The 25,824-nt window shown below is 44.2% G+C and overlaps 1 protein-coding gene across 3 annotated transcripts; it reads left to right on the top strand.

Moving 5' to 3' along the window:
* The first annotated feature begins 72 nt into the window (after positions 1-72).
* snx27b (sorting nexin 27b) lies at positions 73-22,008 on the top strand. Of its 3 annotated transcripts, XR_011979730.1 has the most exons (14): positions 73-641; positions 5,481-5,712; positions 6,086-6,278; positions 8,018-8,082; positions 8,850-8,954; positions 10,564-10,642; positions 10,903-11,066; positions 11,257-11,346; positions 12,680-12,829; positions 13,050-13,178; positions 13,314-13,373; positions 14,756-14,804; positions 15,620-20,616; positions 20,808-22,008. XR_011979730.1 is itself a non-coding variant. In XM_072680439.1 (13 exons), exons 1-13 carry the CDS (start codon positions 235-237, stop codon positions 15,685-15,687), a joined length of 1,791 nt encoding a protein of 596 aa, XP_072536540.1. In that variant the 5' UTR covers positions 73-234; the 3' UTR covers positions 15,688-22,008. The 3 variants fall into 3 exon arrangements, 2 of the variants coding, with proteins under 2 accessions (XP_072536540.1, XP_072536541.1); XM_072680439.1 differs by having other exon boundaries at positions 15,620-22,008; XM_072680440.1 differs by having other exon boundaries at positions 14,756-14,818; positions 15,620-22,008.
* The last annotated feature ends 3,816 nt before the right edge of the window (positions 22,009-25,824 follow it).

Genomic DNA, 25,824 nt, shown 5'->3' with positions numbered 1-25,824 from the left:
ACAAGTCCCGAGGTGCAACTTTTATTTTGTGGTCGTTACGGAGGGAGGAAATGCTCTCGGGGCGAAAACAGAGCGAGCCGCTTGCCTCGTGATGGGGGCGGTTTCGTGCCGTCCGTGTCTCCGTGTAGGACCTGACGCTCGCGGACAGCCGATGTGTCACTACGGCTCCTAAAAACACACACCGGAGGCGAACGGGGACACAACTGAAAGAGGAATCCTTTTTACTCCCAAATCATGGCAGATGTTGCGGAGGGAGACGACATTCGCTCGACTGCTCCGTCCGCGATCCACTCGACCTCTCGCTGCGGCGGCGGCGGTGGCGGTGGCGGCGGCGGCAGCAGCGGCGGCTCCTCCTGTAATGACGGTCCTGTCATCGGCGGTCACGCACCACCAGCACCGCCGCCGCCACCGCCGCCACCGCCGACGGCCGTCGCCACGGTCGCCTCGGGCCCGCGGCTGGTCCGCATCGTCAAGTCGGACTCGGGCTACGGCTTCAACGTGCGGGGGCAAGTGAGCGAAGGCGGCCAGCTGAGGAGCATCAACGGGGAGCTGTACGCGCCGCTGCAGCACGTCAGCGCTGTTCTGCCGGGCGGCGCGGCGGACAGAGCCGGGATCTCCAAGGGAGACCGGATCCTGGAAGTGTGAGTTAGCTATAGCTAGCGGAGCGAGCTAACGGCTAACTCGCCTCATAGACGTTAGCATGGCTAGCTAGCGACCAGGCTACAGCGCCCCACTGCTGTCGTTTAGCTAGCTATCTCTAGCTAACTCGGCTAACTCGGCTAACTCGAGGGACCACACTAACGAGCCTGGCTACATTCACTTATCTAGCTATGTTGTTTATTATGGAGCTAAGCGTTTCAACCCAGGGGTATCGCTAGCGAGTTAGCCTGCTGTGCTAGCTAGCTATCTATAGCTTCACGGCTAGCGCTAGCTAGCTGCCTGAAAACGAAAGGAGCTAGCTAGCGAGTTAGCTAGCTAGGTTGCTCCTCTAAACAACTTTATAGCACGAGACCAGCTAGATAGCAGCTAGCTACACATATAAACACGTTTATTGAACGGTTGTAGCTTTAACCTGGCTGGTAATGAGTCTTTGGTCATCTGCGCTAATTTGCGTCATTATTGCAGCTCAGCTTTTGCTGTGATTTGATTGAACACGGGGTTGTGCAGTTCTCGAAATGGACAAAACGCCGATACGATGCATGCATGTATGCGCGTGTACGAGCACGAGCAGTAAACAGCGTGCCGAGGGCCAGCATGGTGAAGAGGTGGCTGGCTGAAGCAGGGCTGATGCGTTGAAGGGGAGGGATGTTAGAGCTGCTATTTTTAAGCCTATTTGTCCTGCACGCATCCAGGGTACACCAATAAGCTGACTTAACACACAGGAGTCCAGCTGAGAGATTAAACACCTAAGCACCTAAAGCATAGACAGCGAAATTTGCAAGAAGTAGCTTTTAGTGGTTGCATATTCCTGAGGCCTCCCAGTTCCTGTGATCTCTCTCTCTATCTCTCTCTATCTCTCCTTCTCCCTAGTTAACCTGCTGACCAGACAAGCTTCCGATTAGTTCCCATCTCATGTCTAGTTGTCGTCTGGCAGAGCTCTTCGCTCTTCGCTCTCCGTGTTGATGATGATGGTGATGATGATGATTTTGTTTCTGCAAAGGCCCACACCTGCTTGAAAGCCCTGGTGCTTTATTAAAGAAGGACTGGATGGAGCAGGCTAGCTGTTATATAGAGGTAGGATTACATTTCCCTGCATAATGGTAGGCAGCTATCTTTGCAAGTCACAAGATACAGCTGTTTGAATAGCCGCCTCGTCCCCATGAAAAGGAGGCTTGTGTTTGAAGGCCTGCGTTCATTGCCAATGCTGGTCACATACAGCCGCACCGTGAGCAGACAACCTCTCTCTTTCTTTATCATCTTTCGTGGCTGGCTAATGCAGCCCCAGGCCTTTTGAGCACAGGCCTGAAGGATGAAGGAGGCGCGGAAATGTTTAGAACTGTTTAGGGATGATTGTCGTGAATGTTTTCTTCACACGTGCCTGTTTTTATTAATAGACAGGATTAAGTGATGACGGGATGGAAGATGGACTGGAATAACTGCGATAATGCATTGCTGAAGATTTGGTGAGACGAGGCTTTCCAGACCGGTCCTGTCCGTCTGTAATTGGCGTCGCTCTGTGTGAGATCGCCATGCATACCTGTTAATATTCACAGGGGCACCTCGGTGATGCTAGAGCAGGTTGCCATGGTGAGGAGCTGCGTTTCCGTGGCGTCGGAGGCAGAGTATAGGAGCTACCAGCATCAGCACCAGCACCAGCTCAAGGCTAGGACAGGCTGGAAGGAAAGGGATGGGGGAAGTCGTGCAGCACTGTGGAATACCACTTGACTCCCCTATTCTCATTCATGTCATTTTATTAGGGACATGAATGAGAATTATGAAGATAATTGTGAGTTTCTGAGCTTGTTGACGCGCGTGCCGACCCACGAACGCTGGAGGCCTGTGTCCGGGGACATGCCATGGCAATGACTAAGCGCAGTCCTTTTTCCCCCGGAACGGAGACTCCCCTGAGTCAGATATTTGTGCAGATAGCACAAGCTCCGGTTAGAAGGGAATCTGCTGAAGTTGTCAGCTGTGAGGTGTTATATCAGCACTGTCGGTGTGACGTTTGCTCTCCTGTTGAATAATTCAGCTCCAAGATGACCGAACACACAATTTTTTCTTCGCCCTGTGAAAGGAAAATGTGTTACTGTGGTTTCGACAGAGCGTCCTGGCAGGTGGGACGAGGGGATAATAACCCACAGGTCGGTCCCACAGCTAGGCTATGTTCTCACAGCTGCACAGTTTCAGTGGAGGCGGACTGTAACTGCTGGCTTAGCATGATTCAGTAAAGCATCAAATGCTGCGTTAACGGAGGTCTGGCTCAGTTGAGGCTACGGTCTTAGTATAGCCAAGGAACATTCCCATGTTTTCTAATCAGATCTCCACATCTGCCATTATTGCTACGATTGATCACCACTAGAGATGGGTACAGTTACATTCACAGCATTTAGCTGAAGCTCTTATCCAGAGCTGCTTGGAGCCTGGGAGTCTTGCTCAAGGACTCCTGTTGGGATGGCTTGGTGTGCATGCCAGGCCACAATTGAACCGTAGTTTGCTTGAGAAGGCGATGTTGTTCTCCACCACACAACACCACATTCACAATCCACTGAAACGGCATTCATACTAAGCCAGGCGTTGAAATGCATTGCATTTTAAAATTAACGTTTTTATCATACCCAAGCTGCTCAAACAGCTAACATAGCCATCCATACCGATATGCTGGAATAGAAAAATGCAACAGAAGGCTAAGGGCAGTTGCTATAGCTTGATTGATGCTGGGAACTTGCAGAATTTCTTGTGAACAAACAGGACTTTAGATCAATCCTGGGCTCGATATGTGTATATTTAGCAACATTAATGTGAAAAGACAGTGTTGAAATGTACCCTCTTGTCGACTCTTCTCTCTGTTCAGCTCTGGTTTTGATGTGTAAGTGACTGTGAAGCATGCCCTTATTGTCAGTCATTGGTCTAAAGATTGGTTTGTTCACACCCAGATTTGTTCACAGATAAACTGGGAAAATAATCACCCAAGGCTGAAATCAGGATGCCTTTTGGGATCGTTCGGAGAGGTGAATCAGGCTCAAAATCGGCCTGGTTATCCTTCAGTTTGGCCCAGATGTTAGTTGGGGCAGTAAAAATAAAAAAGGATGAAAGAACTGAAATTAGGATCCCCCGCCAACAAGCTCAAGGTGGGCATGGGCTCTGAGTGGCCTTTTTTTGTTACATGTGGTGTTACTTGAGCTTCCCAAATGGGGCCCTATCTTTACAGCCCACCCCAATCTCACACGTGTCCCATCTAGGCTCCATGTGCAGTGTACAACCCAGACGGGGACCATGTTCAACCCCTCCTGGTCCCATCACTGACCCTGGTGGGACCCTGATGAGCATCCAAATGTGGGGTCAACATGGAACCCATGGGCAAAGCTTTTTGGTTACCAGTAGGGCTAACCGTACAGGCCACACATGGGCGTGTTTTCTGAGATAGTGATGGGCGGCAGCAACAACTACAACAGCAGCATGAAAGGAGGAGGAGGAGTCAAGATTGGATATCCAAAGTACCAAATTGATTACAGAAACTATTGATTTTAAGTGTGTGGGGAACAGCAGCGGGCCCACAACGTAACCCTGGGGAACACCTACAGTTCAATGCAAAGTCCGAGTGTATCCTTAGTGGTGGCCTTCAGTTATTTCGGTGTGTATCAGACAGTGTGAAGGACACACTGCATTTCACAAACTTCCCTCTACCCTCTCTCTGTGTTGCTGTATTGCATAACAGAGGCTCAGAGTAAAACATTAACCGGCCTATAATGAATGCAAAATGAGGAGGTAGTGGGGGGGGGGGGTATCTTGTTGATTCAGCTTTTCAGACGCTGTGTGTACATATGTATGAGTGGGAGAATGTGTGTGTGTGAGAGAGGGAGAGAGCGAGAGAGCGCTTCTGATTGCTGTTGAGTAACTCTTAAGGACTCTGCTCTGATGATCTTGCTGCTGATGTGTGCGTATTAGCTGACATCGTTTCACTCAGGGGAATGTGGCTGTTTGCCCAGCTTAAAGATCTGCCCTGGGGGGGGGGGGGTAGGGTTAGGCAATATGACCAGTGATAAATGCACACTCAATACTTCAGTAGTGGCCAGTGTTGGTGTTTTCACCAATTCACTCGACAGTTCAAGTCTTCAACTGTCTAGTTAAGCTGAGCCTTTGCCCACTGCAGCCTCAGCTTTCTGTTCTTGGCTGCAAGTAGTGGAACCTGACATGGTCTTAAGCTGTTGTAACCCGTCCACTGCAAGGTTGGATGTAGTGCTGTGCATTCTGAGAGGCTGTTCAGCTCACCATAACTGTACAGAATGGTTAGCGGAGTTACCGTAGCCCTATTGTCTACATACTGGGTGTATATGAGTGGTATATGTGGTCTACGTAGGGAGTTGCACCTTTAGCTGCTAGCCAGCTAGTCTAAATATTGCCAGCAAACAGAGCAGCAACACTGCAGTTATTTCTGATTCCTATTAGACAGGGGTACAGTCTAGTGTAGTCTGGGGTGAAGTGTCTTTTTACATTTTCAGTTTTTGCGATGCACAAAGCTGCTGAAAATGAAGAGAAGACTGCTAGGTCTGCTGAGCACAAAGGCATCTATGCGTTGCCCGAATGTTGATTGATTTGCTGATTGATGCAGCGTCCAATGAACAACATGCGAGCCAGATGTAAATGAGAGTGGATGACCAACTGTTCTGCGTTAATGATGACGTTAGTTTTCATTAGCATATTCTGGTTTATCAATAGTAAAAGCACATGTTTAGAAAGCTTATTTAAATGCATAAATTAAAAAAACTTCCTTCCTGGTCATTCATCCTAATAAAGCTCTGTGTCTCTCTGACTCTCTGTAGGAATGGGGTGAACGTGGAAGGGGCCACTCATAAACAGGTAGTAGATCTGATCCGAGCCGGGGAGAGGGAGCTGGTGTTGGCTGTCCTGTCGGTGCCCCAGCCGGAGACGGACAGTCTGGACCCTGGAGATGACGGTTCTGCCCAGTCCTGCTATGACTACAGCGACAAACAGGCCGTGCCCATCTCTGTGCCCACCTACAAACATGTCGAGCAGAACGGCGAGAAATTTGTGGTGAGCCCAAGTTGAACCATTTTTCTGGGGACACTGGAACACCCTGGTTAGGATGTTGTGAAATTGAACCCCCACCAGCCAGGACCTCCTAACTACAGTGGATACCTGTGTGGCACCAATGTCCTCTTAGTGTTAGGGTGCCTTAGAATGCACCAGAATTTTAGGAGCTACTGGGGGTTTGTTTTCCGTCATTTTAATGTCAAATAAAAATACTTAAATATTTCATATTAAATCAAATATCAGAACCTTTTAGAATCTGATTTTATAATCTTTAAATCAAGATCACAAGTTGCTGTGCAGTTGTCTCTGTTATCTTTAGCATCTTTTTTAATGTGCATCTCATCAGGCTCTGCATGTCCGTGCTTGTTTTTAGGTGTACAATGTGTACATGGCTGGCAGGCAGCTGTGCTCCAAGCGCTATCGGGAGTTTGCCATCCTGCATCAGAATCTGAAGAGAGAGTTTGCCAGCTTTACGTTCCCCAAGCTGCCAGGAAAATGGCCCTTCTCTCTGTCTGAGCAGCAGCTGGACGCTCGCAGGAGAGGACTGGAGGAATATCTGGAGAGAGGTGAGATGCACCCAGAGGACGAGTGAACCACAGGCGGCTCTGACCTGGTTTTATTGTGCCAGTCAGGCCACCTAAGCGCAAGAGGACATTTATTGGGTTCTAGGCCAGTTTAATGACTAACTAAATAACAGGGCTTTATTGCTACATTCATGACAACCGGGAACTTCCTCTTTTACACCTTGATGCATATACTTAGCTCGGGTTGAAGGGGGGAAAATGGACACTCACAGTGAGCATTTTAAAGCTGCTCAAAGAATTGTTCAGTTGGTGCTTAATTAAAAGTGAATGTGTACAGTACTCCTGTATCACGAAGAGGAGGAGGAAGAAGAAGCAGTGTTCGATTAAAAAAAATAGCATATATTGCACAAAGCTAACTCAAAAGTCAGCCTATAAACAATACCATGTTTTTCCCGACATCAGTATTGAAAGCTTGAGCCAATAGATGAGCAAGTAAAAGAAGGCTATAGCAGGAAGAACCACTCAGCTAAAACGTCACATTACACTGTGTGAGTGCAGTCTATATTAGGCTAAATTATTTCCTGGATCAGATCCAATTCATTCACCCCCCCCATCTCCCATATCTGATCCAGCATTCTCTTTTAAAAACATTAATGTAGGTGTATTTCAGTCCTGAAAGGCTTATGTCGGTGTCATGTGGCCTTATAAACGCTGTCTGTCCATAAAGTAGCTTTATTTTTGTTTCAGATGCATGAATCGGAGAGTTTATCAGCATAATGTTATTTATTGGCCCTACTTGCCAAATGTAATTAGCTATTAGTTACAGTCATCATTTAAAGAAGCACAAATGAAGCTCGGTGGTGCAACCAGCGCAGATCTCTCACCCAGCAACAGTGTCGCACTGATTGCCACCAGAATCGGTTTTAGGCAACGGAAAGGGAGCGCGAAACACAGCATTAACAGCCTATACATCTGGAACCAGTCACACTCTGTCAGTATACACACCTTCTGTCTAACCTCCTCATCATTGGAGGTCGTTTCCATTATTGCTGCTTTTGCCAGACATAAGTGGCCCAATCGTTAGAATGCTGGGTTTTGGATTCGATACCTAGGTCACAAAACCGCCACGTTTGGGCCCTAAATGAGCCCCTTAATTCTCTGTGCTCCAGGGGCTGACCCGGCACTCTGACTCCAACTTACCTAAGATGGAATATTTAATTTCTTACAATTTCACTGTACAGTGCAAGTGTGTAATGATTATAAACGTACTTCATTTAGCGCTTAGCTGAGTCATGAGCCATTTATATATAAATGTATGTAAGAAAAAAAACAATAATAGAATAAGTACTAATAGCATTCATGCAGACGTTGTGCTTTACCATCACTTTGTTCATTAAAACATCTCCAAAGTTCTCCTCATAGGAGCCTGGTATTATCTATAGTTCTCATCCAACACCTGGTTTGGTAAATCGGTGCCTAATGATGCTAGCTGGTGAGCTGGTGGTGGAATTGAACACATTCACATGCTGATTATTATTTTTATTATTTTTTTTAAATAAGAAATTCTTGTTATTTTTACAGTATTTTTATAATGTGCACCTGTTTTAGTAGGTTCTGGAGTTTCTATAAATAAATAACACTCCTATTGCTGAGAGACATGATTTTAATTAATGTACTTGGGTGTTTTTAACATCTGTGCAGCTCTGTATATTCAGTGTGAAAGAGAAGATGAATTCTACTGAATTTTACTGCTTTTCTTTATTATTTATTTTTTTTTGCAGTGTGTTCTGTGCGAGTGATTGGGGAGAGTGACATCATGCAAGAGTTTTTGTCTGAATCCGACGAGGTAAGCCCTGTAAAGCACTGCGGTATACAGTCATAACAAGCTCATAAAGAAGGTAGTACCTTTTTTTAGGCATTGTATAGGCTGTTGTGTTGATTAGGGATGTTCTAGACGTTGCTTTTAAAGTTATGTGTCAGTTCAAGCATAACCAGCATGCAATCCATTTAGCACCATATCACATCAGCTGGTGGTGCTGTAGCTTCTGCTTGCTTTGTCTGTGTTCTGTTAGAATCAGTAAGGCAGAGAAATGGTGTTTCTCATGCTAAGCAGACACTACAAGAGTTATATACGCTGAATCTGTACAGCTCAAAGTACACAGTGTTCATCATCTGTGAGATTAAGCTTTTGGAATTGCCTGAACTCTACCAATTCTGCCAAGAAGAGTGATCAAATACCCCACCTGAATCTTGTTGATGGCTACAAAAATATTTGTGATCCTCTATGTATAATTCTGACCATGTGCTCTTGCCATTTTTCACCTCCAGCAAACTAGATGTGTTGTGCACCCATATTGCACTGCTCTAATTAAATGCACATTGGTAGAATTCCTGCGTTTGGTGATGCTTGTTTTGGAGAGGATTTAGAGCGTGTTCCCTCTTTATAGCTAGTGTGAGCTTTTGTTTTCTTAAACACACTCTTCTGTCTTTCCGCCCCACCTCTCCCATTCTTCTTTTCTCCGAGCGGTCTCCGAGAGCCCTGCGTCTACTCGCCTGCTCGTTCATCTCTGTCAGTGAGTCACACTTGGTGCTCTCTCTCTCTTTCTCTCTCAGAACTATAATGGGGTCTCTGATGTGGAATTGAGGATAGCCATGCCAGACAAAACCACAGTAACCGTCCGGGTGCGGAAGAACTGCACTACAGACCAGGTCTATCAGGTACTGCAAAGAACTGCTGCACGGCCCAAGCCATGATGACACACTGTCTAATAGATACGCTACCTGCACTCGTTGCCCATTATATCTGGCACACCATACCATATACACTGTATACACAGCTTAAACGTTCAAAACCAGTGCCCAGCCATTGCAGACTGGTGTGTAAAATGATTGCAATATGCAAGTCCTGTAGGTCACAGGATTCTTATGATGCTTTTAAACAAAACCAAGTTGGTCCAGGGCCCCCGTTTAACTACAGGAACCCTCTGAACACCTAATAATGTAAATACTGGAGGGAACAATAAAGTTTGAGCTAAAGTTTTTGTTTGTTTGTTGTGTAACTGTGGGTCCGCTAAGCTGCCGTTGTTGGCACTTAACCCTTTTAGCTCCAGGGGCACTGAAGCATGAGTGACCCCCACTCTGGGACCCCAGCTTTTTAAGTACAGTACAAGTATAATGACAATACATGTGCTTTAAAATGCTCTTGGTTCATCAAATTAGTTCCACAACATATAGTGCATCCCTAAAATCTACCAAAACATAGTAGCACTTGCAGTCTGTGTTAAGCAACACGAGTCTGCGTGCCCTGCTCGATAATGTTCCATGCCCATAAAATGCCCACCTAAGGTGTCTTTCCACTACTTTTTTTTTCAGCCTCACTCTGGCAATGTAATAAACTCAGAACCTCAGTTAAACATTTGTAAACAAACATGGTCAAAGTTGGCTTCTGTTTCGGCAGCTGTAAGTGTTAAGTGTTGTAGATTGTACATGCACCAGAATGGAACTGTGGCTCCAGTTTAAGGTGGAATTGCCACATGATTTATGATCTAAATCTGTTTAGGATCCATAACCCGCGGCTTCCACATACTGTTCTGCAGATGATGTAGAGCAAGCGTTTCCAAACTTTTGACTGGTAGTGTGGGCACACTTTGTAGCTTTACAACTGGATCACCTGACTGTAGTCCATCTCCTGAGGTCTGTACAGGAGGATCAGGTGCAGAGGCTTTTACAGTGTACACTTACCGGCCACTTTATCACAAACGCCTGCCTGACCTACCAGCGCAACCCAAATTACCACATAATCTATGATCTAAATCTGACCAGGATCTAGAACCCGCTGCTTCCACACACTGTTTTGCAGATGATGAATCATGATTAGTCGACCAGTCACGTTCTAGATATCACTCGTGCTAGAAGATCTCATTCTGGGAAGACAGAACTTCATTGCAAAAGAGTTAAAACGACAAGTTTTACAACTGGATCACCTGACTGTAGTCCATCTCTGTTGAGGTCTGTACAGGTAGATCAGGTGCAGAGGCTTTTACAGTGTACACTTACTGGCCACTTTATTACAAATGCCTGTCCGACCTACCAGCGCAACACATTCTGCAGAGCCGCAGTCATGTCCGGTCAGATCATCATGTGCTGAGAGTGGTCTACCACTAGTTAGCAGAGCTTCTATGGTGGTTTCCTTCCACCAGTGTTCTAGCTTCTAGACAGTTTTCCAAACAGTGCATTTTGCTTTTATTCTGTCTGTTATCTAGAACAGCGGTTTTATCTGTATGTTATGTAAAGCACACTAACTCTCTTTCTGATATTTGTGTCTCAGGCTGTGGTGATTAAGGTCGGGATGGACAGTATTACAGCCAGTTACTTTGCTCTGTTTGAAGTCATTAACCACTCCTTTGGTAAGTGTGAATTTTGGGGATTTTAGGCACAATTGAATGTCACATGGTGCAGTTTACATTTGTAAAGGCTGCATATCGTCCCAGTCATGCAAAAAAACAAAAAACAAAAAACGTGTGGTGATTTTTTTCCACTTTGACCTATTGGGGATCTAACAGTTCTTCTAGTAGAAATGCTCCAAAATTAAATATTTATACTTGTAGTATGTAAGTACTGTTTCTTACCTTTACCTTTTTTTTTCCCCCGTCTTCCTCTCTGTCAGTGCGAAAGCTGGCTCCGAATGAATTCCCGCACAAGCTGTACGTTCAGAATTACACATCTGCAGTCCCAGGAACCTGCCTAACACTCCGCAAATGGCTCTTCACTACTGAGGAGGAGGTCCTGCTCAATGACAACGAGCTGGCCATCAACTACTGCTTCCACCAGGTTTGTGTTTTTGTGGTGGAGGTGGTGATGTGCCCTTGAATTTTTAAATAAATTAATAAATACAAAAAACCTTTTAGCCACAGTACCTTGATCACCCCCCCCCCCCCCCCCCCCCCACTCCTCCTGAGTTTTCATGTCTGCTGACTGTGTATGTGTAAAACTCTCTTTGTACTCTCCCTCTCTCTCTCAGGCTTTGGATGATGTGAAGAAGGGATTTATTAAAGCAGAAGAGAAATCGTACCAGCTCCAGAAACTGTCTGAACAGAGGAAAATGTCTATGGTGGGTTTTAGCATTCAGTCATATATCAGTGTGTATGTGTGTAAAGACTATCACATACTGAACGTATCACAAATAAACAGAGTTGGATATTTTTTTAAATTATTATTATTATTTAATTATTATTTAAACTAGGCACACCAAACCCTAATGTTGTTTTTTTCCTCTTTTTGTTGTTTTCACCATGAAAAAAGCTAACAAATGGGCATAGTAGGTTCAAGTGGATAAAGATATTCTTAGCTGCTCTCAAAACAGGCGTTCATTGATGTTTGGCTACATTCCATTTTTTTAAGGGGCAAAAAACAGAGAATTAATGGAAAATGTCATAAAAACACAATCTGGTACCTGGATGTGTGTTCAGCAGTGTATAACTTTGCATAAAAATAATATCTACTAGAAAAAAAGTCTCTGAATAGCACTAGGTTTAAATCACGTGATGTGAAGTGACCGAGGGCAGCGCTTTCGCATTCACCTATAGCTAGAAAGCGTTTCCCACACTGGTCTGGACATTCCAGTGTTTCCCCCGCCTTTAAATACATACTGTAAAAAGAGCTGTTCTGTACTGCTGCTTTTGATACGACTGGCCGTAAAATCTGCATAGAAATAAGAACTGGGTTGGACTTTCAGGACCTGTCCTTAAATGGTTCAGTTCATACATGCAAGAAACAAACCCTGTCAGTTAGCCATGGTGTGCTTCAGGGTTCAATTCTTGGGCCACTCTTAAAGCGTTTCCCAAAGCACATTGTTGTGTTTCCTGTGCCTCCAGCACAACCAGTCCAGCTGACCTGACCATCGCATGACCCTGCTAACACTGAAAAATCAGCCACAATCTCTACTCTCAATCCGACTGTCTAAAGAGCTGCACATTAGGCATGCTACGGCCCGCAGCGTCGCTTGAGCCTGTTGGCCAAAGAGACAAAAGAGACAGAAGTGCCGGAGTATGCGCTAGTCTAATGGCTAGCTCGAGCTGTTAATATGGCCATTGAAAATGACTAGTATCACAGTGGTCATTAACAACCCCTTACTGAGCTGATATGGGTGTTTTAAAGCAGGAAGCACGCTAAAATGTGCAGGGCAGGAACTTTGACTGTAGGACCAAAGCCCTCCAGTCATGAAGTTTGGTGCTGTATCTCATCAAGTTAAATTATTTATTTATTTGTTTATTTCATTTATAATTAATTTTATTTTCATTTATTTATTTATTGACTTCCAATTAAGACACCTTCCCTCTAACAAAGTGTAGCTACAGCTCAGCTGCGGGACAGTGTAAAAACAAACTGTAGAAATGCACTAGAATTCTGCTGAACTTAACGCCACCTTTCCCCCCTGCCTGTAGTATTTGAGCATGGTGAGGTCGTGCGAGGGCTACAATGAGATCATCTTTCCGCACTGTGCTTGTGATTCGCGCCGCAAAGGCCATGTTGTCACGGCGATAAGCATCCGCCACTTCAAGCTGCATGCCTGCACCGAAGAGGGCACTCTAGAGGTGAGAGGGAGAGTGTGTGCGCTGTTTGTTCCTGTGCCTTTAAGACTGAAATATTTAAATGACCTTGTTCTGATTGGCTGCCCTGTGTTGCGCCCCATTTAAAAAGCTGTCCTGGCTGAAGCTGCCCCGGCCAGATCGGGGTTGCAAAATAACCTGATCAGGACATCCCTATGTAATGTAAGGCATTAACCACTTTTTAAACCGCTCTCCTCGCACGCAGAATCAGGTGATCGCATTCGAGTGGGGGGAGATGCAGAGGTGGGACACTGACGAGGAGGGCATGGCTTTCTGCTTCGAGTACGCACGAGGCGAGAAGAAACCGCGCTGGGTCAAAATCTTCACTCCATACGTGAGTTTTATACTCCGTCACACACACTTGCTCACACACACTTGCTCACACACACTTGCTCACACACACTTGCTCACACACACTTGCTCACACACGCATAACGCTTTGAAACCTAATGGCTGTTCTCGTCCCCAGTTTAACTACATGCACGAGTGCTTTGAACGGGTCTTCTGCGAACTCAAGTGGAGAAAAGAGGTATGACCGCTTTCTTCAGAGAACAGCAAGATCATATGAATGTGCTTGATTTTATGGCTGGTATGTTCTTGCCAGTAAAACCGCCAGATTCTGTGGATTTCTGTGCACCTATACTGATATCAGTCATTTGGAAATGTAATGGTTTTACACGCTTATGCCTGGAAGTCATCCACTCCTTAACTTTATAACTGGAATACAGACTGAACTGCATTAAAGTTGACCCCAAATGACCATGCATGTAGTTCATAGCTTACATCAGATACACTTAATCTGCAAAGACATGTTTAATGTCTATGTGCCTTCCTAATTCACAACTGGAGATGCTGTGTTGATAGACTAAAGTAAGTCTTACCCTGTTTTCAACTGTATCAGATTTGTCTGGTACTTTTTACTTTATTACAAATAAATAAATAAATAAATCTGACAATTCACAAAAGACATCCAGTAAAGGACAGTTAAACTAAACCTACTGGGGTCAAGATATCGGGCGTAAAACTTTACACTCGTCACTGTCTAAACACCAAGGGCCAGTTTCCTGAACACGGCCTAAACCGTTGCCCCTGGAAACACATATTTTTAAATATAAATACATGTATTTATTTTTTTTGTTTTGTTTTTGTTTGTTTATTTTTGTATAAAACAAAACTTGGGTGTTAAGTGAGGCGTTCAGCAAAGTTTCAATAGGAAAAAAAAAACCCAAAGCTGAAATCTGATCAAATTGCACTCCTCAAACTGCACTCCTCACACCTCTCTGAGAACGGTCTGGGCGTGGTCTTAATATTCTAATGAACTTGCTTGACTGACAGCCCCCCCCCTCCAATCACCGGCAGTGACAAAATTTGTAAATGTTACTATGAGACAGAGAAGCTGTCTTTTATTTTGAGTTGCGCTTTTGATTCACAGATCTTTACTGAGGGTTTACTGAGGTTCTGGTATCTGGAACAAAGTACCAGCCCATCGAGCCGTGACTGGGGGGAGCGGCTGCCCCGAGTACCCTGTAGTCCCGTCCGACCGACCGACCTTTAGCTTTAGGTTTTCAGGTTGTTCAGACTCCGATAAAGGGCACAGCTTTGAGAGGAGAGCAAGACTGGTGGAAAAAAAGACAATAGACATTTATTTGGGGACTTTGGGAAGAGCCTCATAAGACATACCTTGTACATTTTATACTGGGGGACCCCGAGGAGCCAGATTAACTTCATTAGAAAGAAATCAGAAAAATTAGAAAATTAGAAAAATCAGATTCCCAGGGGCTTTAAAATGAATTTGTACATATTTATTTTCCTCCATTTTTATGTTTTTGGTCTTCTAGCTTCTAGAGAATTGAATCTATTGCAAGTTTTGAAAGTTCAAATGTGGGTTAATTAAGTGCCTTGTGTTTTCAGGTTGAAGAGGAGGCAACGGATAAAGACAATAAGAACTGTAGTAAAGATGGTATGTGTAGTAAGGTAAGGCTCAGCCTGTCTTTTTTTTTTTCTTTTTCATTTGGACCCCTCAAGCTCGTGATGTCGGTGAATTATGAATATTTTAATGTTGGTAATGCACCTTCAAAAGCCTCCAAAACGAGTTCTGAACAGCTGAAAGGTCGGCACACTACCGTCTAGAAAGGGAGGCAGAGGGTGTGCCATTCACTCAGTACAGCAAACCAGAGGACAGTCAGTGGACTTTTCAGTGCTGACGTTACAGAGAGTGAAAAGGTTGGATGTTGAATGTAGGCCAGTCAAAATGCCTTGGTTGTACTTATGTTTTTAATGCTCCAGCAAATGTCCTTCTTTAGAATTCACAAATACACTTATTAATTATCATTACCATATCATTATCATGGCTTGGAAGGCGTGAGTTAAAATCCCTCATCGTCAGCCGTAGTCCGAGAGAGCACAACTAGCTGGGTGGGTAGATGGCGCTCTCTCCCCTCGTCACACTTAAAGCGATGTTGGCCGGCACAGGTCTGTTAGCTGGTTCAGTGGAGCTGGGGACCCCATGATTTTCTCAGAGCATGTCGGCTGCCCGGCTTAGAAAAAGAGATGCTGGCTGGCTTCGCTTGTATCTGATGGGAGGTGTATTAAGTCCACTAGCATTGCTAGTGCTAGGGGGCACTACGAACCGGTGGGTTAATTGGCAGTACCAAATTGGGAGCAAACAAATTTCTATTATAATTATTATAATCAATATAATTATTAAGGATCATTTTCAGTAAGTTTTGGTGTGCGAGTGTGTGGCTTTACTCTCATACCCGTCTTCTGTTGCAGAATATCTTCCAGCTGTTGAGGCACAGAAGGGATGGAGGCACCTGAGACATGAACTCATCGCCCCGTGAACACACATCCATGCACCTACACAAGCACATTTTTATATATATATATATATATATATATATATATATACACACACACATACACACACACACACACACACAGCTGAACAGACTCAAAACAAGACCAGCTCACGCCAGTCATATATACGGGTAGTGCTTACCAACACAGTCTACCCACTAACATACAACACACACATACACTCACACATTCGAAAGACAACCAAAAAAAAAAAAAAAAACAACAAAAAAGGAAACAAAAACTTAAGCGAACTTCTTTAGAACCACAAGACGACAATGGAAACTACAATTAACTTTTTTTTTCCTTCATCATCTCCATCCACACATCTCTTTACTCAAGACTGGACTCACTTGAATCGTCCTTACGGAGGCAAAAAGCTTCCAAAAGCGACAGAAGAGAACAAAACTAGAAACTCAAGGCTGGCTATTTTCATTAAGGATTCGTGCGATATGATTGGTCAGTGAAACGGACGCCTCGAACACTACTGGCTCTTCAGAACAGACGCTTCTGGTTTGATTTGGTCTTAAGCTCCGTCCCTGCACTCTAATTGGTCCTGGTGACCAACGCATGCAGCCAGACTTGAGAAGAGAGACGATCATATTGGTCTGTTTTTTTTTGCCTGTTCAACGTTTCGGCCTAGAATTACGAGGCAGGACGGAAGCTGGAGTGGAAAAGCGAGGCGGAAAACGAGAAACGAGAGGAAGGCCAAGAGATGCGAGCCTAGATTTAGGCAGGATGCCTCTGTGGTAAGACTAACTACTCCATTCTGACACTAACATGCATATAGAAAACACGTACATGGACCATGCAGAGTGGAAAATGAGACACTCCCTCGGAATGTATTAGCACAAAGTACTGCTGGGACAATGGCAAGCAAGGAGAGCGACATTCATTCATAAGATATGTAGATATAACGAAACTTCACCGCCTACCAGGACGAGCACAGCGGATGACCGTTGACCGCTGGCAGAAAGGATGTTGAGAAATGGACAAAAATCACTTTTTTTTTTTTTTTTTTTTTTTACCCCCCCCCCCCCTCCATTTGCTTCTCCTGTTCTATTTAATCTTTCTAAGCAAGCATTTTCTGGAGACCTCTCAGTCTAAATACATTTTATTAGAATCAAAGCCCACCACAGCTGTGTCGAACAGGATCCAGCGTGCATGCTCTGGTTCTTCTGGCTTTTTTTTTTGCTTTTTTTCTTTGTGTTTTCTTTCCCCCAGAAACTGGACAAATGGCCTGTTAACAGTATTATGAAGGTGGTGTGAAGCAGAAATTGCTTATATATATTTTTGTTATTTTTAGGGCATGAATACACAATCGTTTTCTTGTTAACTTAAGACTCAAGATAGATTGAAGAGGTAGAACCAGTAGCATGTGTTTTGTTTTTTGTTTTTTTCTCGTTTCCTAAAATGGGCAATTCCACCAATTTTCAAACATTTTTGCATAACGTAATGGTTGAGCAGTAAACAGGTTATTAAAAAATTATTATTACTAATTAACAAATTTTACCCCACTTTCTACCCAATTTGACAGGCCAATTACCCAATCCCACTGTTGCTGTCGCAAGCAACGCCCCCAACACTAGGAAGGTGAAGACTAGCGCACGTCTATCACAACACAGCCAGCAATCGCCTCGTTTCGAACTCACCCTGATGCAGCGTTGCTAGGTAGCCTAGCGCACTCTGAGGAAGGCGAGCGCGACTCCCCAGCTCTGATATAACAACTAATGGACGCCAGTTCAGCAGTGATGTGGGGAGGAACTGCCGTTAACCCACCGCTGAGAGAGCAAGAGCAAGAGCAATTGTGCTCTATCGGGCTCCGGCTGCTGACGACACGTGCATAACCCGGGATTCTAACCAGCAGCGCCTGAGTCCGCTGTACCACTCTGAGCCTGTAAACGGTGGTTTGCTGTAAAATCGTGTAACTTACCTTAAGTCAGATTTCAGGGCAGGCAACTCCTGAGGTTTATGCGTAATGTTGATGGTGCTAAAATAGTCGTAAATCTGGAAAATTAAATATATATTTAGAAACTATTTTGCCTAACAACATCCTGTGTGTATCTCTGCACTATAAATATATTTGGTTAAATACATCTTTACGGGCGGGAGTACATGTTATTATTTCAGTTGCAGAATTTTCACGCCTTAAAAAAAGTCGCTCCGTTAATGAAGCTTGTTCCAGTCATCACCACTGTGGAACAATTACAGACTCTCTAAAACGAAGCATTTCGCACCGAACTGCCCTGGATGACTCTTAACCGTAACTGTTCACATCTTAACCATTTAATTATGCAGAAACTTCAGGGGAAAGGAAAGTCAGTGGAGTCCCTCTTTAAGCAGCGTACACGCTGTAAAGTCTGAAGTCTGTAGAAGTCTCACACTGAATATGTCCATCGCATTCTCACGACACTAGCAGCTCCTGTTTTTTTGAGGCATCTACTGCAATTAGTGTTTTTGTTTGTTTGCTTGTTTGTTTTTATTTGTTTGTCCAGTGCTTGTTGGTCTGCAGTATGCTGCCAAAGTCAGAGACCCTTCATTTAAGTCAATTTCCAGTGAAAACAGTCATTAAGTACAAGTTCTTCAGTCTCTTCAGCACCAGGGAAAAGGGTTTTCTCCAGCCAAGTTCTCAAACACTTGAGGTGATGTTGAGGTCTAAAGTCAGGCGTCGTCACACAGAACCATTTACTTTTCTCAGTTGGAGCGTCTCGATCACCTCCACATCGTTTCGGACACCAGTAGAAGAACAAATGGAGGCTGATATGAAGTGATCACCTCCATGTTCTTTCAGACCCCCAGCGTTGAGTTCTCCCGAGTCTTTTCGGAGAGGAAGGATGGACACACACCTGTGGATGCTCTTAGGTCTGAAGGGATCGTCTCCACATCCTTTCAGACCCACAGTCTTCTCCCAGTGGAAGAACGAACGGAAGCACCTGTGGATGTTCTCAGATTTGTAGTGATCTCTTCCACATCCTTGGATGGACACACACATACACACCTGTAGATGTAAGAGTGGACCCTGATGTTCTCCTCTCTCACAAAGGTGAAAGCTTTGTTCTGGGGGTCTAGCAGGTCTTACAGGGGGTTGATGGGGTTCATATATTTTTATTATTGTTTTTTTCCCGAATAATTTTTCTGGACTTGAGTTTTTATGTATTAGTTACTAAGTGGCTGCTTTGGCTGGAATTGTTGGTAGGTGGACTTTGACACTGGCACCATACTGCTTGTCCTTCCGTTAGCAATACATGCGTATGTGCACTGTGGTATGATGATTTGTTCTGAGAGAGGGGGGGAGGGCTTTTTCCATATTCGCAGACGCGTTTAAGTAGTATTAATAATGTTTGCGTTGCATGGTTTGCTCGTTTTGTTTTGTGGCTGATGTTCTCCTCGCGGGTGGTAGCTAGGGTACCTAGCTTACAGCTCAGAGAGGGTATATCACCTTCACCCATTACTGCCATTTGTCTTCAAATATATGTGTGTGTGTGTGTGTGTGTGTATATATATATATATTTTTAAGTTTCCTTAAGCGCAGGCGCATAATAACTGGGTGTCGAAGCTCAGTGAGGTTTTGCACTTAATAGTATTATCTGTGTGTTTATGTGAAACTGAGTGAGCATGTGTGGCTTCTGCAGCTTTTTTTTTGTTGTTGTTGTTATTATTATTATTATTATTATTATCCCCCCCCCTCCTTTATTTGGCCTCAGTTTCCTGGTTCTGTAACTCTAGTTATCAGACTCTAAGTCTGAATTAATCTGATTTGATCTGCCATCAGACACCTTTGCTTAGTAAAGAACTGAAAACCTCTTGTTTTGTGAGCAGTTGCTGAATTCTGCGAGTACAAAACAACACCCCCCCCCCCCGAGTGGTCCAGCGGACTAAGCCGCTGTCACTATGATCAGGGGATCGCTGGTTCGAATCCCGGTCATGCTGCTAGCCATCAACAGCCGAGGCCCAGAGAGGTCGCAGTCGGCCTTGCTCTCTCCAGGGTGGGTAGATGGCACTCTCTCCCCACAGGTGGTGCACTGGAGCGCTTGGTTGCCGGCTGATGTTGCTTCGGCGGCCTGACTACGACGGCCTTGACTTGTTGGTCCACCCTCACTATTGTCTGAGGGAGAGAGTATGTATGGGTAATCGGCGGTCCAAATTAAAATAAAAAATAATAGAAAGTAATTGCCTTAGAACTCACTAGATGTCCTAGATAACGTGCCCATAACATGTCGTCTGTCTGGTTAGCCCACCTGGGAACCCGAAGGCTTTGTCCAGGGTCAGTGATTGGACCAGGATGGGTTAAACACGGCTCCCATCTAGTTTGTACACTGCACATGGGGCCTAGATCGGACCCATGTGCGAGATTAGGGAGGGCTGTAAAAATGGGGTCCGTTCAGAAAGCTCAAATAGGTCCCAGTAACAACACATACAGTACAAACCCACTCCGAACCCATGCCCACCCACGCAAGCCCCACATGAGCATGGGTACTTCTGCTTTTCCTGAGGTTTTCTGGGATTCTAGCCAAGGCATGGAGATATGAAATTGTTCGTTTGCAGAATTCAGCAACTTCCCATTGTCTTTTCAGGGTCTTTTCAGAACACTACATTGGGTTAGGCTGCAAAAAGTGGACCCATGCATTTCTGCACTCGGTCACTTTATATGTAGTTGACTTTTATCCCGCAAATTTTAAACTGTGTGGGTATTAGGATGAGTTGGACATGAGAAAAAGCCACAGCTGTAGGACGGGGAAAAAGTAGTTCCGGTTCGTTTTACTGTCTTATGTTTTTCTGGTGTCCATGGGGAATGCCTACAGGTTCTGCAAACTGTTTCCATCAGAGAAAGAACAATCTGCACACTAAGCCGCGAAGAAGTGTAATCGGATTACTTTTGACAGAATTCAGAAGCTGCCCAATGACTTCTCTTATAGGTATGCCTTTTAATGTACAGGTAAACATACTATAATAATGAGTGCTCAAATGCAGAAGGGTGAAAAAGCCTGGTAAATCTGGAAATCTGCTCCACTTATACCATATAGGTGCACTAGAATTCCAGACGGTCATCCATCTGTTTCTCTGCATGCTTTGTTATTAACCTCCTTTCACCCTGTTTGTTCTTCAGTTCTCAGGACCCCACAGGACTGACCACCACAGAGCAGATTATCGGAGTGGCAGGTCATTCTCAGCACTGCAGTGACACGATCAAAGTGGTGGTGGGTGTGGTGGTGTGGTGGCGCCATGTCCGCTGACGGTCCACCGAATCAGACGTTCCTACCTAGTTGGTCTACTTTGTAGATAAAGGTAAAGTCAAAGACAGAAGCTCTGGTCTGTTGCTGTCCAGTTTGTGTTGGTCATCCACTAGTTCTTCATCAGCGATGCTGTCAATGCTGAGGGCTGGATATTTCTGGTTGGTGGACTCCCGCAGTGACGCTGAGGTGTTTAAACACTCCAGCAGCACTGCTGTTCCCGATGCATTTGTACCAGCAGTGCAACGCACACTCACCACCACCATGTCAGTCAGTGTCCCAAATAATACTACCTGCTCTGCAGGGGTCAGTCCTGTGGGATCCTGGGCATTGAGGAACAAAGGAGGCTATATGGGCAGTGAAGTATTCCAAACCAGGGGTGGTCATGGTATTCCGGTATGATTATGTGCATATGGTAATAAATAGGCCCATTACAGGCCCTTACATTGGCTATAGCATCTGATTGAGTGTAGAAGACCCTTTCTGTGCCAGGCATTAAGGAGGGTGTGCTTGCAGTTCCAGGAGGATGCAAATGGAACTACTTTTTCAATATCTGATGCTCTTGTGTCCAATTCGACAATTACGAGGGCTATAGAAAACAAAAATACGGCAATATTTGTCTTGAGCTCGCTCGCTTCCTCTTCTTCTTTTCCACTAGTTAATCAGCAGCATTTCTCTCTCTCTCCCTTGTGCTCTCTCTCTCTCCTCATTCGCGCTGTTCGCCCTGTCCGTGAACATTTCTCTCCGAATGAAATCAGCTGTGTAATTTATTTGACTGAGATATCAGGCAGGATCTTTCCATGTACAGTATTTTCAGTAGCAGACCTTTTATGCTGATCTTTTTCCAATCCAGAGAACAGAGCCTTAGCAGAGGTGGTGCTCTAACTGGCGGAATGGTATTTTAACGGAAATAAGATTACGTATGAGACGCCTTTGGCAAAACCGAGCAGAAAGAATCACGGTAATGTTTGACGAAATGAAATGAACATACCTTCAAAATGTTTGCTAATGTTTGGTCACATAGCATTATAATAAATTGTAACATATTCTTTTAAATAAATCGATTTAATGAGGAAACGTTTGCGTGTTCACTTTTTTACCACTTGTATTTTTTACCACTTTGTGTGAATTGATGCTGGGAGCTCTGAATGGCTCAGCGGCTGCTTTGCCATCAGCAGCCGGAGTCGGAGAGAGCACAATTGGCCGTGCTCTTTCCGGGTGGGTAGCTAAGGACTTGGCGCTTTCCTCTGAGCGTGTCAGCTGTCCGGTGAAACCTCGAAAAGAGGCGGTGGCTGGCTTTGCATGAATCAGAGAAGACGTGTGTTAAGTCCTTACCCTTCTAGTGTCAGGAGCGTTGCTAAAGCTAGGGGTAGTTATGAAGGGGTGGGTTAATCAGCAGCTACGAAGTAGGAGAAGAAGGTTAACCTGGTTAGTTTGAACCATTCATTGATTCAAACCTGGTCTTCCAGAAGACCTCAGCAGATAAAGCTGGAAAAGGCTACAGAAGAGTTACACAGTTGGACTACAAATAGAGGAAAGTCTGCACTGTTGCTGCTAGTGCTGTGTGATATGACCTCAAATGAATATCACGATTAATTGAACATTTTACCTTAATTGTGATTCAATTAATGAATGGTTATATAAGCTGCTGGAGTTGCTCCATTGGCTCGATGTTTGTTTGGCGGAAGACTAAGTCGATTAGAGGTTCTGAACGTTGGTTTGGATTCGTTTTCGATGAATTGAACCCTAGTTGCTACTCCCCTATCCTGTCCGAAAACCGAGAACTTTTTAGCACCAAGGAACTGTGAAGCATGGTGGAGGGGCATCGCCTGAATGCCTGAACTGTGGACGGTTACTCGGCGTTCTCAATAAAAGACATGAACAGTACAACTGTGTGTGTGTGTGTTATTACTCTAGTGGGGAAAACGGCATGGCCAGCTGTTGACCAGCGTAGCCTTGGGGCACGTTTTTGTTCGATCCATTTGACCAACATGACTTGACCAACCAAATACAGATGCGAAATACACTGCATAGCCATCTCGACCAATCTCCTACATTAGCATCATTGAGGTTGAGGTTGAGCAGTGTGCCCAGCATTGAAGTGCAACATGCACTATGCTGGTCAGGAGCTGGTTTTGCCTGTATGACCAGCTTTCCGACCCCCTTGACCATCAAATCCAGCTTAGACCGCCGGAGCTTTCATTGTGTTTGTCTGTAACTGTGGTTTAGTTACCCAGGTAACTCCGAAGGTTCTGGAAGACCCAAGACCCAAACAGATGAGAGGAATTTGGTTGGGATGGTCAGGAAGAACCCAAGACTCATCAAGGCTCCTATCCAAGTAAGAAGCCCCTGCTCCAGAATCCACAAGTTCAAGCTTGACTACCAATTTAATTCTAGATGTTCTACTGTTTCAGAGCCACCTCAGAAACACTGACACATATTTAGTGAAGTATTGGTTGGATAAGTCGAGTGTTGGATGGGAGCTGGGCCTCCTCCACGAGAGCTTTGGGCATGGTAAAGCGAACACGCTCCTAGCACTTTCCCCTCTGAGCGCTAGCTTTCTGCATCGTTCTCTCAGATGGAGCAGACCGTGACCGTGTCTGAGAGTGAAAGGGAGAAGGTATAGCGACACCAGGCACTACAGCAGGGAGACGAGGAGTCGGAGGGGAGGCGTCAACTCAGAAAAAGAGAACAATGTTCTATCCGGCAGCCTTATAAATACTGTAAGGGATGGGTTACAGTAGTATTGCTTTCTTCAGGTCACTGGGTCACTGACATTCACCCCGGTGATTGTATCAGGCTGTTAACAATTAAAGAACAAATAGGGCCTGAAACTCGAGAGGAGCTACACTCTGCTCTGCTCTGTTCAGTGCTCATTTTTATATGTACGTCGTAGTATGTAAGTCGTAAGAGCAGGATTAAGCACCCTTGGCCAAAGAGCACGTTTTTGTCTTCACTGTTTTGGTTGTAGTTATTATGTAGTATGTGTGTGTGTAGTGTTCCAGTATACGTGTATTATGTAAAAATTAGTGTTCCATGAAGTGTGTTTTCAGTAAGTGTATATTCTGTAGTGTGTAGCATTTCAGTGAGTGTGTATTATGTGGTGTGTTGAGTTATAATAAGTGGTGTTTTGTGTAGTGTGTAGCATTTCAGTAAGTGTGTATTCTGTAGTGTATAGCATTTCAGTGAGTGTGTATTATGTGGTGTGTAGCATTTCAGTGAGTGTGTATTATGTGGTGTGTTGAGTTATAATAAGTGTGTATTCTGTAGTGTAGCATTTCAGTAAGTGTGTATTCTGTAGTGTGTAGCATTTCAGTGAGTGTGTATTCTGTAGTGTGTCAAGTTGTAATGAGTGTGTATTCTGTAGTGTGTAGCATTTCAGTGAGTGTGTATTCTGTAGTGTGTAGTATTTCAGTAAGTGTGTATTCTGTAGTGTGTCAAGTTGTAATGAGTGTGTATTCTATAGTGTGTAGCATTTCAGTAAGTGTGTATTCTGTAGTGTGTAGCATTTCAATGAGTGTGTATTCTGTAGTGTGTAGCATTTTAGTGAGTGTGTATTCTGTAGTGTGTAGCATTTCAGTGAGTGTGTATTCTGTAGTGTGTAGCATTTCAGTGAGTGTGTATTCTGTAGTGTGTAGCATTTCAGTGAGTGTGTATTCTGTAGTGTGTAGCATTTTAGTGAGTGTGTATTCTGTAGTGTGTAGCATTTTAGTGAGTGTGTATTGTGTGGTGTGTATTCTGTAGTGTGTTGAGTTATAATAAGTGGGGTTTTGTGTAGAGTGTAGTATTTCAGTAAGTGTGTATTAAGTAGCTGGCATTCCAGTAGGAGTGGGTGTTCTGTAGCAGGGAGCTCTGCCTGGTGAAGAAGAACTCATAGAAATTATTTTGGCCATGATTCCATTTATAAGAGCAATAAAAGGGGTAAACATTCGGGGGGATAAGTGTGTTCGGCATTTTATGTAGTGTGTATTGTGTAGCACTTCATTAAGTGTCTGTAGTGTTTTGGTGATTTTTCAATATGAGGAACTTGTATGTGTATGGGTTATAAATTCATGTTAGAAATACTTACAAAAATATTACAAAACTCTACAGCTTAGGTATGAAATATATTATTTATTGTACCACCGAAAATATGCATCAAAATTATTATAACTTCCATGTTTCCAAAAATTCCAAAATGTTTCCTAAATTCCAAAAAATTAACGTTGACATTATTTACATGAATTGAAAGTGCATCTTATTCCAGGTCAGGTTCCTGGTAGGTCCTGGAGGCAGTTTTGGGCTTTTCCTGCTCAAACACCTGGTCTAGTAGGTCTCGTGGCGCAGGGAAATTCAGCAAACTGTGCTGGGCTCTGGCCTAGCTGTTGAGTAGCGTTTGGAAATCCATGACCTGGCGTCACTTTTGTACTTTTTAACTGTTTAGAAATAAAAAATAAATGCAAGCTATAAAAGTCATGTGAAAAACTAAGTATTAGTACAAGTATTGTATTATAATTAAAACAATTATTGTTCATTCTATTTGTATTACTATATTTTTATTAGTTTTTTTTAAAGGTAACATGGTAAAAACAATACTGTAATAATAGTAATAAATACTAATGTCAAAAACATGAATTAATAAATAAAGTATTGAATTCAAGTTAAATGAATGTAAATAAATAATCCCTAACCACTATCCCTCTATTTGGGACAGAGCCGACTTCAATTTCGCTCCAGGACAGCTAGCTAGTAAACTTTAAGGGAAACATCCGGGCTTTTAGGTCGTTCAGGACCGGGCTGCTCTCTAAACACAGCGGTGACGCGATAGACACGGGTGAGAGGTGCCCTGAGGTCGACCAAAGTGCGGACTTGGAGAGGGGCGCCAGAAGTTCAGGTCGCCGTTTGGGACTGAAC

Source organism: Salminus brasiliensis, chromosome 5, assembly GCF_030463535.1.
Source record: "Salminus brasiliensis chromosome 5, fSalBra1.hap2, whole genome shotgun sequence".
Classification (NCBI taxonomy): Eukaryota; Metazoa; Chordata; class Actinopteri; order Characiformes; family Bryconidae; genus Salminus; species Salminus brasiliensis.
The sequence above is the reverse complement of the archived record's forward strand: the minus strand, read 5'-3'. Positions and strand labels throughout refer to the sequence as shown.